We start from the raw sequence: 17,500 nt of genomic DNA on the forward strand, positions 1-17,500 counted from the left end.
GTTCAGTTACTCGTGTTTGTGTGTAGTTACTCGTGTTTGTGTTTAGTTACCTCCTGATGTTGTGTTCAGTTACTTGTGTTTGTGTTTAATTACCTCCTGATGTTTTGTTCAGTTACTTGTGTTTGTGTTTAGTTACCTCCTGATGTTGTGTTCAGTGACTTGTGTTTGTGTTTAGTTACCTCTGATGTTGTGTTCAGTTACTTGTGTTTGTGTTTAATTACCTCCTGATGTTGTGTTCAGTCACTTGTGTTTGTGTTTAATTACCTCCTGATGTTTTGTTCAGTTACTTGTGTTTAGTTACCTCCTGATGTTGTGTTCAGTCACTTGTGTTTGTGTTTAGTTACCTCTGATGTTGTGTTCAGTTACTTGTGTTTGTGTTTAGTTACCACCTGATGTTGTGTTCAGTCACTTGTGTTTGTGTTTAGTTGCCTCTGATGTTGTGTTCAGTTACTTGTGTTTGTGTTTAGTTACCTCCTGATGTTGTGTTCAGTTACTTGTGGTTAGTTACCTCCTGATGTTGTGTTCAGTCACTTGTGTTTGTGTTTAGTTACCTCTGATGTTGTGTTCAGTTACTTGTGTTTGTGTTTAGTTACCTCTGATGTTGTGTTCACTTACTTGTGTTTGTGTTTAGTTACCTCTGATGTTGTGTTCACTTACTTGTGTTTGTGTTTAGTTCCCTCCTGATGTTGTGTTTATAGTTACTCTTTTTTTTCTGGTGAGTTAACACAAGTTCATAACAAACACAGATCAAGACGACCCTAGTCGTCACGAGGTTTGTGTTACGCGTGTTGAAAAGTGTCGACTGCGGCAGAAAGCGCGGGTCGCTGAGACCCGGAGAGTCGTTATTATATCGGTGACATCATCCATCAGCGCCGCCGGCACTTACAGTGACGCTCGTAACGCAGCCATAACTGTCAGAGAGAAGATGAGTGACGGACATCTATCGTCTGCTTGAAACAGATACAGAAGATAACGCTAATGCAGCCGACCCGCCCGTGACCCCGTGGACCCCGTGGACCCCGTGACCCCGTGGACCCCGTGGACCCCGTGGACCCGGATTGTTCCTTGAACCGAGTCAGAAGTTGTTTCTGTCGTGTGTTTGTCTGTTGATTAAGTGAAATCTTCTGATCAGTGAATGGATGTTGTGTTTACTGACCTGATGTTGTGTTTACTGACCTGATGTTGTGTTTTCTGACCTGATGTTGTGTTTACTGACCTGTTGTTGTGTTTTCTGACCTGATGTTGTGTTTTCTGACCTGATGTTGTGTTTACTGACCTGTTGTTGTGTTTTCTGACCTGATGTTGTGTTTACTGACCTGATGTTGTGTTTACTGACCTGTTGTTGTGTTTTCTGACCTGATGTTGTGTTTACTGACCTGATGTTGTGTTTACTGACCTGATGTTGTGTTTTCTGACCTGATGTTGTGTTTACTGACCTGTTGTTGTGTTTTCTGACCTGATGTTGTGTTTTCTGACCTGATGTTGTGTTTACTGACCTGTTGTTGTGTTTTCTGACCTGATGTTGTGTTTACTGACCTGATGTTGTGTTTACTGACCTGTTGTTGTGTTTTCTGACCTGATGTTGTGTTTACTGACCTGATGTTGTGTTTTCTGACCTGATGTTGTGTTTTCTGACCTGATGTTGTGTTTACTGACCTGATGTTGTGTTTACTGACCTGATGTTGTGTTTTCTGACCTGATGTTGTGTTTACTGACCTGATGTTGTGTTTACTGACCTGATGTTGTGTTGACTGACCTGATGTTGTGTTTTCTGACCTGATGTTGTGTTGACTGACCTGATGTTGTGTTTACTGACCTGATGTTGTGTTGACTGACCTGATGTTGTGTTGACTGACCTGATGTTGTGTTTTCTGACCTGATGTTGTGTTGACTGACCTGATGTTGTGTTTACTGACCTGATGTTGTGTTTTCTGACCTGATGTTGTGTTTACTGACCTGATGTTGTGTTTACTGACCTGATGTTGTGTTTTCTGACCTGATGTTGTGTTTACTGACCTGATGTTGTGTTGACTGACCTGATGTTGTGTTTACTGACCAGATGTTGTGTTTTCTGACCTGATGTTGTGTTTTCTGACCTGATGTTGTGTTTTCTGACCTGATGTTGTGTTTACTGACCTGATGTTGTGTTTTCTGACCTGATGTTTTGTTTACTGACCTGATGTTGTGTTTACTGACCTGATGTTGTGTTTACTGATCTGATGTTGTGTTGACTGACCTGATGTTGTGTTTACTGACCTTATGTTGTGTTTTCTGACCTGATGTTGTGTTTACTGACCTGATGTTGTGTTGACTGACCTGATGTTGTGTTTACTGACCTGATGTTGTGTTGACTGACCTGATGTTGTGTTTACTGACCAGATGTTGTGTTTTCTGACCTGATGTTGTGTTTTCTGACCTGATGTTGTGTTTTCTGACCTGATGTTGTGTTTACTGACCTGATGTTGTGTTTTCTGACCTGATGTTTTGTTTACTGACCTGATGTTGTGTTTACTGACCTGATGTTGTGTTTACTGACCTGATGTTGTGTTGACTGATCTGATGTTGTGTTGACTGACCTGATGTTGTGTTTACTGACCCGATGTTGTGTTTACTGACCTGATGTTGTGTTTACTGACCTGATGTTGTGTTTTCTGACCTGATGTTGTGTTTACTGACCTGATGTTGTGTTTACTGACCTGATGTTGTGTTTTCTGACCTGATGTTGTGTTGACTGACCTGATGTTGTGTTTACTGACCTGATGTTGTGTTTACTGACCTGATGTTGTGTTTTCTGACCTGATGTTGTGTTTACTGACCCGATGTTGTGTTTACTGACCCGATGTTGTGTTTTCTGACCAGATGTTGTGTTTACTGACCTGATGTTGTGTTTACTGACCTGATGTTGTGTTTAGTTATCTAATGTTGTGTTTACTGACCTGTTGTTGTGTTTAGTTATCTAATGTTGTGTTTACTGACCTGATGTTGTGTTGACTGACCTGTTGTTGTGTTTTCTGACCTGATGTTGTGTTTTCTGACCAGATGTTGTGTTGACTGACCTGATGTTGTGTTTACTGACCTGTTGTTGTGTTTTCTGACCTGATGTTGTGTTTACTGACCAGATGTTGTGTTGACTGACCTGATGTTGTGTTTACTGACCTGATGTTGTGTTTTCTGACCTGATGCTGTGTTTTCTGACCAGATGTTGTGTTGACTGACCTGATGTTGTGTTTACTGACCTGATGTTGTGTTTTCTGACCTGGTGTTGTGTTTACTGACCTGATGTTGTGTTTTCTGACCTGATGTTGTGTTTACTGACCTGATGTTGTGTTTTCTGAACAGATGTTGTGTTTACTGACCTGATGTTGTGTTGACTGACCTGATGTTATGTTTTCTGACCAGATGTTGTGTTAACTGACCTGATGTTGGGTTTTCTCACCAGATGTTGTGTTTACTGACCTGATGTTGTGTTTAGTTATCTAATGTTATGTTTACTGACCTGTTGTTGTGTTTAGTTATCTAATGTTGTGTTTACTGACCCGTTGTTGTGTTTAGTTATCAAATGTTTTGTCTACTGACCTGTTGTTGTGTTTAGTTATCTAATGTTGTGTTTACTGACCTGTTGTTGTGTTTAGTTATCTAATGTTGTGTTTACAGACCTGTTGTTGTGTTTAGTTATCAAATGTTGTGTTTACTGACCTGATGTTGTGTTTAGTTATCTAATGTTGTGTTTACAGACCTGTTGTTGTGTTTAGTTATCAAATGTTGTGTTTACTGACCTGTTGTTGTGTTTAGTTATCTAATGTTGTGTTTACTGACCTGTTGTTGTGTTTAGTTATCTATTGTTGTGTTTACTGACCTGTTCTTGTGTTTAGTTATCAAATGTTGTGTTTACTGACCTGTTGTTGTGTTTAGTTATCTATTGTTGTGTTTACAGACCTGTTGTTGTGTTTAGTTATCAAATGTTGTGTTTACTGACCTGTTGTTGTGTTTAGTTATCAAATGTTGTGTTTACTGACCTGTTGTTGTGTTTAGTTATCTAATGTTGTGTTTACTGACCTGTTGTTGTGTTTAGTTATCTATTGTTGTGTTTACTGACCTGTTGTTGTGTTTAGTTATCTAATGTTGTGTTTACTGACCTGTTGTTGTGTTTAGTTATCTATTGTTGTGTTTACAGACCTGTTGTTGTGTTTAGTTATCAAATGTTGTGTTTACTGACCTGTTGTTGTGTTTAGTTATCTAATGTTGTGTTTACTGACCTGTTGTTGTGTTTAGTTATCTATTGTTGTGTTTACTGACCTGTTGTTGTGTTTAGTCATCTAATGTTGTGTTTACTGACCTGATGTTGTGTTTACTGACCAGATGTTGTGTTTACTGACCTGATGTTGTGTTTACTGACCAGATGTTGTGTTTACTGACCTGTTGTTGTGTTTAGTTATCAGTGATATGTTCACTGAAATGTGTTTATATAATTAATTTGTTTAGTAAAATACTTTTTCCTAATAAAGTCTTTGTTAACATCAGTTTGTGGAAACGACAAAGAAACAAGTTGTGCGTCAGTGTATGTGTGTATGTGTGTGTGTGTGTGTGTGTTCTCCTCTCGTGCTCAGCACACACAGCTGTGTCGTCCAATCACGCGTCAGCTCAAACAAACCATGTTTCCACACCTGTGTCTGCAGGTGACACGACAGCGATAACGAGGGTCAGACACGAGGCGCCCGTGACCCCGAACTGCTGCTGTGAGTGTGTGTGAGTGTGAGTGTGTGTGTGTGAGTGTGTGACGACCGCCATTACAAGGTCATCAGAGGTCATTGACCTCCAGCCGACCTCCATTTCACAGCTCGACCTCAGACTTGACGGGTGAATCCAGAGCAGCAGAAAATGGGGCGAGAAGTAAGAAGTGGGGCAGAGGAGAGGGAGGCGGAGTCTGTTGATGGAGCTGTCAATCAACACCTCAGCTTCTATTCAGGTCACTTTTGATTTGAACTGTTGATGTTTTTAACTTGTTTCACTGATACACAGTATTATAGTATTTATAGTAACATGAGCAGGTCTGTACACATTACGACCAGCAAGTACTGCATAAATAATACATACTGTGAAGATCTTCATCATCTTCATCTTCATCATCATCATCTTCATCTTCATCGTCATCTTCATCTTCATCTTCCTCATCTTCCTCATCTTCCTAATCTTCATCTTCCTCATCCTCATCCTCTTCATCTTCATCATCTTCCTCATCATCATCTTCTTCTTCATCCTCATCCTCATCTTCCTCATCTTCCTAATCTTCATCTTCCTCATCCTCATCCTCTTCATCTTCCTCATCTTCATCATCTTCCTCATCCTCATCCTCATCTTCCTCATCTTCCTCATCTTCCTAATCTTCATCTTCATCTTCCTCATCCTCATCACCATCATCATCCTCCTCATCTTCATCATCTTCATCCTCCTCATCCTCCTCATCTTCATCATCTTCTTCTTCTTAATCATCATCTTCATCATCATCATCATCTTCATCATCACCTACAGTTCAACTCTACCACAGCTGAACAATGAGTCATTACATAATGAATGTAGACATGAGTACACATGACTAGACAGGGACATGAGTACACAATGACATTAGTAGACATGAGTCCACAAGGATATGAGTACACATGAGTACACAAGGACATGAGTACACATGAGTCCACAAGGATATGAGTACACATGAGTACACAAGGACATGAGTACACATGAGTACACAAGGACATGAGTACACATGAGTCCACAAGGATATTAGTACACATGAGTACACAAAGACATGAGTATACATGAGTACACAAGGACATGAGTACACATGAGTCCACAAGGATATGAGTACACATGAGTACACAAGGACATGAGTACACATGAGTACACAAGGACATGAGTACACATGAGTACACAAGGACATTAGTACACATGAGTACACAAAGACATGAGTATACATGAGTACACAAAGACATGAGTACACATGAGTACACAAAGACATGAGTACACATGAGTACAAAAGGACATGAGTATACAGGGACATTAGTACACTTGAGTACACATGAGTACAAAAGGACATGAGTATACAGGGACATTAGTACACATGAGTACACATGAGTACAAAGGGACATGAGTATACAGGGACATTAGTACACTTGAGTACACATGAGTACAAAAGGACATGAGTATACAGGGACATTAGTACACATGAGTACACATGAGTACAAAAGGACATGAGTATACAGGGACATTAGTACACATGAGTACACAAGGACATGATTACACAGGGACATTAGTACACATTAGTACACATGGGTACAAAAGGACATGAGTATACAGGGACATGAGTACACATGAGTACAAAAGGACATGAGTATACAGGGACATAAGTACACATGAGTACACATGAGTACACAAAGACATGAGTACACATGAGTACACATGAGTACACATGAGTACACATTAGTACACATGAGTACACAAATACATGAGTACACATGAGTACACATTAGTACACATGAGTACACATGAGTACACATGAGTACACATAAGTACACAAGGACATGAGTACACATGAGTACACATGAGTACACAAGAGTACACAAGAGTACACAAGTACATGAGGTGGTTATGTGTGATGATGTCACTATGATGTCATCGATGCTTTACTGTATCGTCACGGCAACATGTTGCGTTGAAGTACATCAAGACGGGTCTTACCTTGGCGGCCATGATCATGGAGGACCCGCCGCGGACGCCCAGGATGGGGATGTGAGTCTGGGCGGAGATGAAGTCCAGGATCTGGGCGATGGCCTCCTGGTCGGTGTCGTCCCCGAACACCACGCCCTGCAGCCAGTGGTCGGTCATCAGGTCGCAGATGCTCTTGATGATGCTCTTGGGGTCCGTCTCATTCATGGTCAGCACCTCCACGTTGGGCGCCGTGTGCAGGAACTCGCCGCGCTCGCGGGCGCCGGCCAGCGCCACCTCGCTGGAGTTGCCCACCAGCACCACGGCGATGCTGAGCCCGCGCAGGAGGTTGGGCAGCGCCAGGTGGTGCGGCGGCAGCTGAGGGATGGGCACGAAGTGGGCGCCGGGGGCGGAGCCACCAGCGCCGCCGCCGCCGCCAACGCCGCCGCCTTTCTCTCGCCGCGCCTGACAGGCGGGCGGCAGGAGGAGCAGCAGCAGCAGCAGCAGGGTCGCCCGGGTCAGGAGCCGGGCCCGGTTCTGGTTCTGGTCCGGAGACCACGACGAGCCCGAGAGGGAGGAGCTGCGACGGCTGCTGGACATGATGGAGGAGCGTGAGAGGAGTACCTGGAGAGGCGGAGGAGAGGCCTGTCACCAAGTGATTGACGGACGGGTCGACTTCACACAGAGTTACATAGAAGTACATCATGAGTCACATGATTATCTGCTGTCGCATGATTGGTTTAAAGTTTGAATATTAAATCTATCAAATTCATTTAAGATCAAATATATTTTTACACAGAGATTGATTTTCTTATTTCATTCTTTTACAAATAAATGATACAATTTCAATATTTTTAAATTCATAGTCTTTTAAATTCAATATAAATGTTGGTGTAATAGAGTCTCCAGACTCAACCAACAGAGCTCAGAGCTACTGATCAAAACATTTAAGTCCCGCCCATCATGACGACACAGAACTTTGATTATTTTTCGATCATTTAATTTAATTATTTCTATATTGAAACGTTTAATTATTTTTTTATATACAAAAAAATCTTGAATTTTATTTTAATTTAATACATTTTTTTTACACATACATTTTAAACTTCAAATTCCATGAGTTACTTCTACGTCGTCACATGATCGCCTGTGAGTCGCATGATTGGCTGAAAGTTTGATCAGTAGCTCTGAGCTCTGTTGGTTTGGTCTGGAGACTCTATTATACCAACATTTATATTGAATTTAAAAAAAATGTTGTACTAGAAAATCAAACTCTATGTGTAAATAAAATATCAAATAAAAAATATATATTAATATATAATAAATAAACATCTCAACATAGAAAAATCAAATTCAAAGATTGAAAAACAACAATTTAATGTTTAAAACATTTGATTCAAAGAACTTTCAAAGAAGGTTAAATTCCTTAAATATTCCGAAGACAAGGAAAAACACAGTAGTTTCCAAACAATCACAAACACACAACTTCCTGCTCCACAAGTCGACAACGGCGCGCACGACGTGGAACACAATCTTAGACGAGTCGTCGACGAGTCACGTGATCGACTCTTGAAAGTGTGTGTGAAGACGCTGCATCTACATGATCAATGCTGAGTGTGTGTGTGTGTGTGTGTGTGTGTGTGTGTGTGTGTGTGTGTGTAGGCCTATTTTAATTGTTGCCATGGAAACAGAGTGCTGCCTGAGAAGTCCAGATTCAACGAGGGCATCTCTTCTCGGAGCTGCTTCACTTTCTTTCATGTGTATTGTGTCGCGGCGTCTTCCTGTCATTCCTCCCACTCTCCCCTCTTCCTCTTCCTCCACCTCTCCTCCTCCTCTCCTCCTCCTCTCTTCCTCCCTCTCTTCCTCCCCCCCCCACGCCTCCCTCCATCCTCCTGTAGAGCCCATTAACACGAGGACCTGTAATTACTGACTCGTGCGATTATCTTCGTCCTGTCATCTGCTCGTCTTCCTGTCAGCGTCACAATGAGAGGCTCCGCAACGGTCCCAGCTACCCGGGGTTCCTGCCCACAAACGCTCGCATCTCGCCGTCCGCCCACCTCAAGACAACAAAGCATCAACAACTCGACTCGAAAGACTCGTCAGCCTTCACCCGTGAGTCACGACTCACTGATGACTTTTATATGTGTGGGGGGTGTTGGCGTCCACTAGAGGGCAGTGTGTGTGTGCAGGTGTGTGTGTGTATGTGTGTGTGTGTGTGTGTGTGTGTGTGCGTGTGTGGGGGTGCGCATGTGTGTGTGCAAGTGTGTTTGCGTCTGTTTGCAAGTGTGTGTGTGTGTATCTGTGTGAAAGTGTGTGTGTATTTCTGTGTGCAAGTGTTTGTGTGTGTCTGTAAGTAAGTAAGTAAGTAAGTTAGTAATTTTTATTTATATAGCGCTTTTCCAGACCAGGGTCACAAAGCGCTTAAACAATCAAAACAATATTCAATAAAGTATAAACTTTAAAGATCAAGATAAAACTGAGAACACAACAGGAGTTCCAGAAAATCAAGGAAAAGCCTGAACAAATAAAAACGTCTTAAGATGTTTCTTGAAGGAGTCAGTAGATCATCAAGAGCAAAGAGAGAGAAGATCGTTCCAAAGCTTAGGAGCAACAGTCTGGAAGGATTTCTCTCCTCTGGTCCTGAACCGTGTGCGTGGAACCATAAGTGGATTCTGATCCACAGACCTAAGAGCCCGAGCTGGGGTGTAAGGCTGGATCAGATCAGTGATGTAAGGAGGAGCCTGACCATGAATAGATCTGAAAGTAAGAACCAGAATTTTAAAGTTGATCCTGAAAGAAACTGGAAGCCAGTGAAGAGTTTTAAGGATCAGAGAAATGTGAGTTCTTCTACTAGAGCGGGTCAGAATTCTCACTGCAGAGTTTTGTATCAACTGCAGGCGAGACGATCCTTCTTGTTAAGACATGAAAACAAACTGTTACAATAGTCCAGACGAGAAGAAACAAACGCATGGATTATAAGATCCAGATCATGTTCCGACAACATTTTTCTAAGTTTAGAGATTTTTCTCAGTTGAAGGAAACAGTGTATATGTGGGTGCGTGTCTGTGTGCAAGTGTGTGTGTGTGTATCTGTGTGAAAGTGTGTGTGTATTTCTGCGTGCAAGTGTTTGTGTGTCTGTGTGCAAGTGTGTATCTGTGTGAAAGTGTGTGTGTATTTCTGTGTGCAAGTGTGTGTGTGTCTGTGTGCATCTGTGTGCAAGTGTGTGTGTATCTGTGTAAGTGTGTGTACATGTGGGTGTGTATGTGTGTGAAAGTGTGTGTATATATGCGTGCAAGTGTGTGTATATGTGTGCAAGTGTGTGTGTGTATCTGTGTGCAAGTGTGTGTATATGTGTGCAAGTGTGTGTATATGTGTGCAAGTGTGTGTATCTGTGATGTATTTTATATGTGGGGGGATGTTGGCGTCCACTAGAGGGCAGTGAAGAGCCAATGAAGCCTGACGGCCTCCAGTTAAATTTTCTTTTGTTGTTTTTTAGTAAATTTGATCAGTAGCTCTGAGCTCTGTTGGTCATGTCTGGTGACTCTATTACACCCACATGTATATTGAATTTAAAAGACCAATTTAATTTTGACATTTTTCCTTATTGGAAACACAAAAGTGAAGCTTTTAAAATGAAAATAAAATAAATAGAATCTTCATTTTTAAAAAGACATGACGTTAAAAAATCGTTTCAACTTTTGACTTCGTTCAACATCTGAAGACGCGACTCCTTCGTTCTTCTGCTCGAGAGACAAACGTGGGACGATCGACTCATAATCTGCAGCAGGTGAGGACGAGTGAGGGGGAGTCAAAGCTGCTCCTGTCAATCATCTCCCCTCCTCAGAACCTGCTTCGTCTGGTCCTCGAGTCTGTGCTTTTAATCTCCACGTCTTCGTCAAATAAACCTGGTTCATGGATCCACGCTTCAGATCCAGAGACGTTCCTGAAGATCCACGTTAAACAAACGCTCCAGTCAAGCTCTCGCCTCCTCACCCCCCTCCTCACCCCCCTCCTCACCCCCTTCCTCACCCCCATCCTCACCCCCCTCCTCACCCCCATCCTCCTCACCCGCCGGGACCCGACCGGGCCGGAGCGGGTCGCGGCGCTGCATGCTGATGAGACATGACATGAGCTGGACCAGGACCTGCAGGACACCAGCGAGGACGGAGGTGTAATGTGATGAATATTCATGAGGGAGGAGGAGGAAGGTTCCGGTGTTTGGACCCTCGTGTACGACGGGTTCTGGTGTTTGGACCCTCGTCCGTACGACGGGTTCTTATGTTTGGACCCTCATCCGTACGACGGGTTCTTGTGTTTGGACCCTCGTGTACGACGGGTTCTGGTGTTTGGACCCTCGTCCGTACGAAGGGTTGTTATGTTTGGACCCTCGTCCGTACTACGGGTTCCTGTGTTTGGACCCTCGTCCGTACTACGGGTTCCTGTGTTTGGACCCTCGTCCGTACGACGGGTTCCTGTGTTTGGACCTTCGTCCGTACGACGGGTTCCTGTGTTTGGACCCTCGTCCGTACGACGGGTTCCTGTGTTTGGACCCTCGTCCGTACGACGGGTTCTTATGTTTGGACCCTCGTCCGTACGACGGGTTCCTGTGTTTGGACCCTCGTCCGTACGACGGGTTCTTATGTTTGGAACCTCGTCCGTACGACGGGTTCCTGTGTTTGGACCCTCGTCCGTACGACGGGTTCCTGTGTTTGGACCCTCGTCCGTACGACGGGTTCTTATGTTTGGAACCTCGTCCGTACGACGGGTTCCTGTGTTTGGACCCTCGTCCGTACGACGGGTTCTTGTGTTTGGACCTTCGTCCGTACGACGGGTTCCTGTGTTTGGACCCTCGTCCGTACGACGGGTTCCTGTGTTTGGACCCTCGTCCGTACGACGGGTTCTTATGTTTGGACCCTCGTCCGTACGACGGGTTCCTGTGTTTGGATCCTCGTCCGTACGATGGGTTCCTGTGTTTGGACCCTCGTCCGTACGACGGGTTCCTGTGTTTGGACCCTCGTCCGTACGACGGGTTCCTGTGTTTGGACCCTCGTCCGTACGACGGGTTCTTATGTTTGGACCTTCGTCCGTACGACGGGTTCCTGTGTTTGGACCCTCGTCCGTACGACGGGTTCCTGTGTTTGGACCCTCGTCCGTATGACGGGTTCTTATGTTTGGACCCTCGTCCGTACGACGGGTTCCTGTGTTTGGACCCTCGTCCGTACGATGGGTTCCTGTGTTTGGACCTTCGTCCGTACGACGGGTTCCTGTGTTTGGACCTTCGTCCGTACGACGGGTTCCTGTGTTTGGACCCTCGTCCGTACGACGGGTTCTTATGTTTGGACCTTCGTCCGTACGACGGGTTCCTGTGTTTGGACCCTCGTCCGTACGACGGGTTCTTGTGTTTGGACCCTCGTGTACGACGGGTTCCTGTGTTTGGACCCTTGTACGTACGACGGGTTCCTGTGTTTGGACCCTCGTCTGTACGACGGGTTCCTGTGTTTGGACCCTCGTCTGTACGACGGGTTCTTGTGTTTGGACCCTCGTCCGTACGACGGGTTCCTGTGTTTGGACCCTCGTCCGTACGACGGGTTCTTGTGTTTGGACCCTCGTCCGTACGACGGGTTCCTGTGTTTGGACCCTCGTCCGTACGACGGGTTCCCGTTCTGGTTCTATTCTTATCGCTCTGACCCACAACCACAGCTTATGATACAAGCGTTGCCGTGGCAACAACAGGACCAGGATTGAAATACAGACATAAATAAATATAACTCTGGATAATTACTGTAGTTACTGTGTGTGATTAACCTTTAATGACAGGTGTGTGTGTGTGTGTGTGTCTGTGTGCAAGTTGTGTATCTGTGTGCAAGTGTGTGTGTTTATCTGTGTGCAAGTGTATGTGTGTGTGTGTGTGTGTATATGTGTGTGTTTTGCCAAAACCAACAATAAAATCATTGAAACTCTTTTAGTCAACGTTAACATTGAAGTAGTTTTTCTGACGATTGTCGAAACATCAAGTTATTGTGTGTTTGGATCCTAAAGGTTCCAGAAGTTTGAGGTCAGAGGTCAAGTGTTCCTGAAAGAGACGCAGGATCGAGATCTAATCTCTGCAGGAATCACAGGTTTCAGAGTAAATGGCTCAGAAATGGCTGCGGCCCGACAGCAGCGCCGTGATTTAGACCCTCTGGCCCGCGTCCCGGGTCTTTAACGGGCCATACATCAGGGCCGGGTGGGACGCCACCCCGCCGCCCCCCCAGCTGCCCCCCCTCGACCCCGGCGCTCCAATTAAAAGTCCTCACGTTTGTGTGTAGCCTGCCAGACCAGACTCAGGGCCCACGAACACTCGACTGATGAGAGTCTGAAAGTTCACTGTCGACCTGCTGCTCTGTTGCCACGGTAACCAGCCCTTTGTCTCACAACGCGTGCGAATACCGGACCGGTCCAGGACGGTTCTGGTCCGGCCCGTGTGCCAACAACTGTAATCAGAGTAATTGTGTAGCAGCTTCCACAGATTAGTGTCGCAATAATCTCTCCACCTCCAGCGTTATTTTTGGATTCTCTTGTTGGATTAGTAGGTGTGCGACTGTTGTCGTCCACGTGTGTGTTCATCTGTGTGTTGACATGTGTGTGTTCATATGTGTGTGTTCGCATGTGTGTGTTAACATCTGTGTGTTCGCATGTGTGTGTTAACATGTGTGTGTTCACGTGTGTGTGTTCGCATGTGTGTGTTCGCATGTGTGTGTCCATATGTGTGTGTTCGCATGTGTGTGTTAACATGTGTGTGTTCACGTGTGTGTGTTCGCATGTGTGTGTTAACATGTGTGTGTTCACGTGTGTGTGTTCGCATGTGTGTGTCCATATGTGTGTGTTCGCATGTGTGTGTTAACATGTGTGTGTTCACGTGTGTGTGTTCGCATGTGTGTGTTCATATGTGTGTGTTCGCATGTGTGTGTCCATATGTGTGTGTTCGCATGTGTGTGTTCATATGTGTGTTTTTGCATGTGTGTGTTCGCATGTGTGTGTTCATATGTGTGTGTTCATATGTGTGTGTTCGCATGTGTGTGTTCGCATGTGTGTGTTCGCATGAGTGTGTGTTCACGTGTGTGTGTGTTTGCATGTGTGTGTTCGCATGTGTGTGTTCATATGTGTGTGTTCGCATGTGTGTGTTCGCATGTGTGTGTTCGCATGAGTGTGTGTTCACGTGTGTGTGTGTTTGCATGTATGTGTGTTCGCATGTGTGTGTGTTCACGTGTGTGTGTGTTTGCATGTATGTGTGTTCGCATGAGTGTGTGTTCACGTGTGTGTGTGTTTGCATGTATGTGTGTTCGCATGTGTGTGTGTTCGCATGTGTGTGTGTTCACATATGCGTGTGTGTGTGTTTGCATGTGTGTGTTCGCATGTGTGTGTTCACATGTGTGTGTTTGCATGTGTGTGTGTTCGCATGTGTGTGTGTTTGCATGTGTGTGTGTTCGCATGTGTGTGTTTGCATGTGTGTGTTCACATGTGTGTGTGTTCGCATGTGTGTGTGTTCGCATGTGTGTGTTCGCATCTGTGTGTTCACATGTGTGTGTGTGTGTTCGCATGTGTGTGTGTTTGCATGTGTGTGTGTTCGCATCTGTGTGTTCACATGTGTGTGTGTGTGTTTTCGCATGTGTGTGTGTTCGCATGTGTGTGTTCGCATGTGTGTGTTCACATGTGTGTGTGTGTGTTCGCATGTGTGTGTGTTCGCATGTGTGTGTTCACATATGTGTGTGTGTGTTCGCATGTGTGTGTTCGCATGTGTGTGTTCACATGTGTGTGTGTGTGTTCGCATGTGTGTGTGTTTGCATGTGTGTGTTCACATGTGTGTGTGTGTTCGCATGTGTCTGTGTTCACATGTGTGTGTGTGTTCACATGTGTGTGTGTTCACATGTGTGTGTTCGCATGTGTGTGTTCACATGTGTGTGTGTGTGTTCGCATGTGTGTGTGTTCGTATGTGTGTGTTCGCATGTGTGTGTTCACATGTGTGTGTGTGTGTGTTCGCATGTGTGTGTGTTCGCATGTGTGTGTTCGCATGTGTGTGTTCACATGTGTGTGTGTGTGTTCGCATGTGTGTGTGTTTGCATGTGTGTGTTCACATGTGTGTGTGTGTTTGCATGTGTGTGTTCACATGTGTGTGTGTTCGCATGTGTGTGTGTTCGCATGTGTGTGTTCGCATCTGTGTGTTCACATGTGTGTGTGTGTGTTCGCATGTGTGTGTGTTTGCATGTGTGTGTGTTCGCATCTGTGTGTTCACATGTGTGTGTGTGTGTTTTCGCATGTGTGTGTGTTCGCATGTGTGTGTTCGCATGTGTGTGTTCACATGTGTGTGTGTGTGTTCGCATGTGTGTGTGTTCGCATGTGTGTGTTCACATATGTGTGTGTGTGTTCGCATGTGTGTGTTCGCATGTGTGTGTTCACATGTGTGTGTGTGTGTTCGCATGTGTGTGTGTTTGCATGTGTGTGTTCACATGTGTGTGTGTGTTCGCATGTGTCTGTGTTCACATGTGTGTGTGTGTTCACATGTGTGTGTGTTCACATGTGTGTGTTCGCATGTGTGTGTTCACATATGTGTGTGTGTGTTCGCATGTGTGTGTGTTCGTATGTGTGTGTTCGCATGTGTGTGTTCACATGTGTGTGTGTGTGTTCGCATGTGTGTGTGTTTGCATGTGTGTGTTCACATGTGTGTGTGTGTGTTCGCATGTGTGTGTGTTCGCATGTGTGTGTTCGCATGGGTGTGTTTACATGTGTGTGTGTGTGTTCGCATGTGTTTGTGTTCACATGTGTGTGTTCGCATGTGTGTGTTCACATGTGTGTGTGTGTGTTCGCATGTGTGTGTTCACATGTGTGTGTTTGTTCGCATGTGTGTGTTCACATGTGTGTGTGTGTGTTCGCATGTGTGTGTGTTCACATGTGTGTGTTCGCATGTGTGTGTTCACATGTGTGTGTTTGTTCGCATGTGTGTGTTCACATGTGTGTGTATTGTGGGTCTAACAGTCGCCAACAAGTGACTGTGACTCAACAACTTGACGACTCACTGGAGTTGATTCCTTCAGGTTCACGAGTCAGAACCTCGAGATGAAAACATGAATATTTCAGCGTCTGATAGTATCAGGTCCATGAACTAAAATACTGCAGTGACATGAAGAGACCGAACCAGAGTCAGCAGCACTTAGAGCTTCTTGATGAATCATTTATTGTGAGTACACATCAATACTATGATGGCAAAACAAATATATCACTATACCTTCTACGATACATTCTTTGAAACATGTATCATGATATGTTCTTTGAAACATGTATCACAACATGTTCTTTGAAACATCTATCATGATATGTTCTTTGAAACGTGTATCAAGATATGTTCTTTGAGACATGTACCACAGTATGTTCTTTAAAACATGTATCACGATATGTTCTTTGAAACATGTATCACGATATGTTCTTTGAGACATGTATCACAGTATGTTCTTTGAAACATGTATCACAACATGTTCTTTGAAACATCTATCATGATATGTTCTTTGAAACATGTATCAAGATATGTTCTTTGAAACATCTATCATGATATGTTCTTTGAAACATGTATCAAGATATGTTCTTTGAGACATGTATCACAGTATGTTCTTTAAAACATGTATCACGATATGTTCTTTGAAACATGTATCACGATATGTTCTTTGAGACATGTATCACAGTATGTTCTTTGAAACATGTATCACAACATGTTCTTTGAAACATCTATCATGATATGTTCTTTGAAACATGTATCAAGATATGTTCTTTGAGACATGTATCAAGATATGTTCTTTGAGACATGTATCAAGATATGTTCTTTGAAACATGTATCAAGATATGTTCTTTGAGACATGTATCACAGTATGTTCTTTGAAACATGTATCAAGATATGTTCTTTGAGACATGTATCAAGATATGTTCTTTGAAACATGTATCAAGATATGTTCTTTGAGACATGTATCACAGTATGTTCTTTGAAACATGTATCACAACATGTTCTTTGAAACATCTATCATGATATGTTCTTTGAAACATGTATCAAGATATGTTCTTTGAGACATGTATCAAGATATGTTCTTTGAGACATGTATCAAGATATGTTCTTTGAGACATGTATCACAGTATGTTCTTTAAAACATGTATCACGATATGTTCTTTGAAACATGTATCACGATTTGTTCTTTGAAACATGTATCACGATACCTTCTACGATTACATGTATCACGGTATGTTCTTTAAAACATGTATCACGATATGTTCATTGAAACATGTATCACGATTTGTTCTTTGAAACATGTATCATGATACCTTCATGTATCATGATCTGTTCTTTGAAACATGTATCACGATATGTTCTTTGAAACATGTATCACGATTTGTTCTTTGAAACATGTATCATGATACCTTCATGTATCACGATCTGTTCTTTGAAACATGTATCACGATATGTTCTTTGAAACATGTATCACGATTTGTTCTTTGAAACATGTATCATGATACCTTCATGTATCACGATCTGTTCTTTGAAACATGTATCACGATATGTTCTTTGAAACATGTATCACGATATGTTCTTTGAAACATGTATCACGATATGTTCTTTAAAACATGTATCACAATCTGTTCTTTGAAACATGTATCACGATATGTTCTTTAAAACATGTATCACGATCTGTTCTTTGAAACATGTATCACGATATGTTCTTTGAAACATGTATCACGATATGTTCTTTAAAACATGTATCACGATCTGTTCTTTGAAACATGT

The 17,500-nt window shown here is 43.4% G+C and overlaps 1 protein-coding gene across 1 annotated transcript in view; it reads right to left on the reverse strand.

The window, feature by feature from the left end:
- grin2ba (glutamate receptor, ionotropic, N-methyl D-aspartate 2B, genome duplicate a) overlaps nucleotides 1–17,500 on the reverse strand; it is a gene marked incomplete in the record, with an annotated part of 101,013 nt that overhangs the window by 50,701 nt on the left and 32,812 nt on the right. The window contains 1 exon segment of the mRNA XM_087809912.1: nucleotides 6,733–7,323. Coding sequence (XP_087666038.1) covers nucleotides 6,733–7,323 — 591 coding nt within the window.

Source organism: Callionymus lyra, chromosome 15 (genome assembly GCF_982586985.1).
Source record: "Callionymus lyra chromosome 15, fCalLyr1.hap1.1, whole genome shotgun sequence".
Taxonomy (NCBI): Eukaryota; Metazoa; Chordata; class Actinopteri; order Syngnathiformes; family Callionymidae; genus Callionymus; species Callionymus lyra.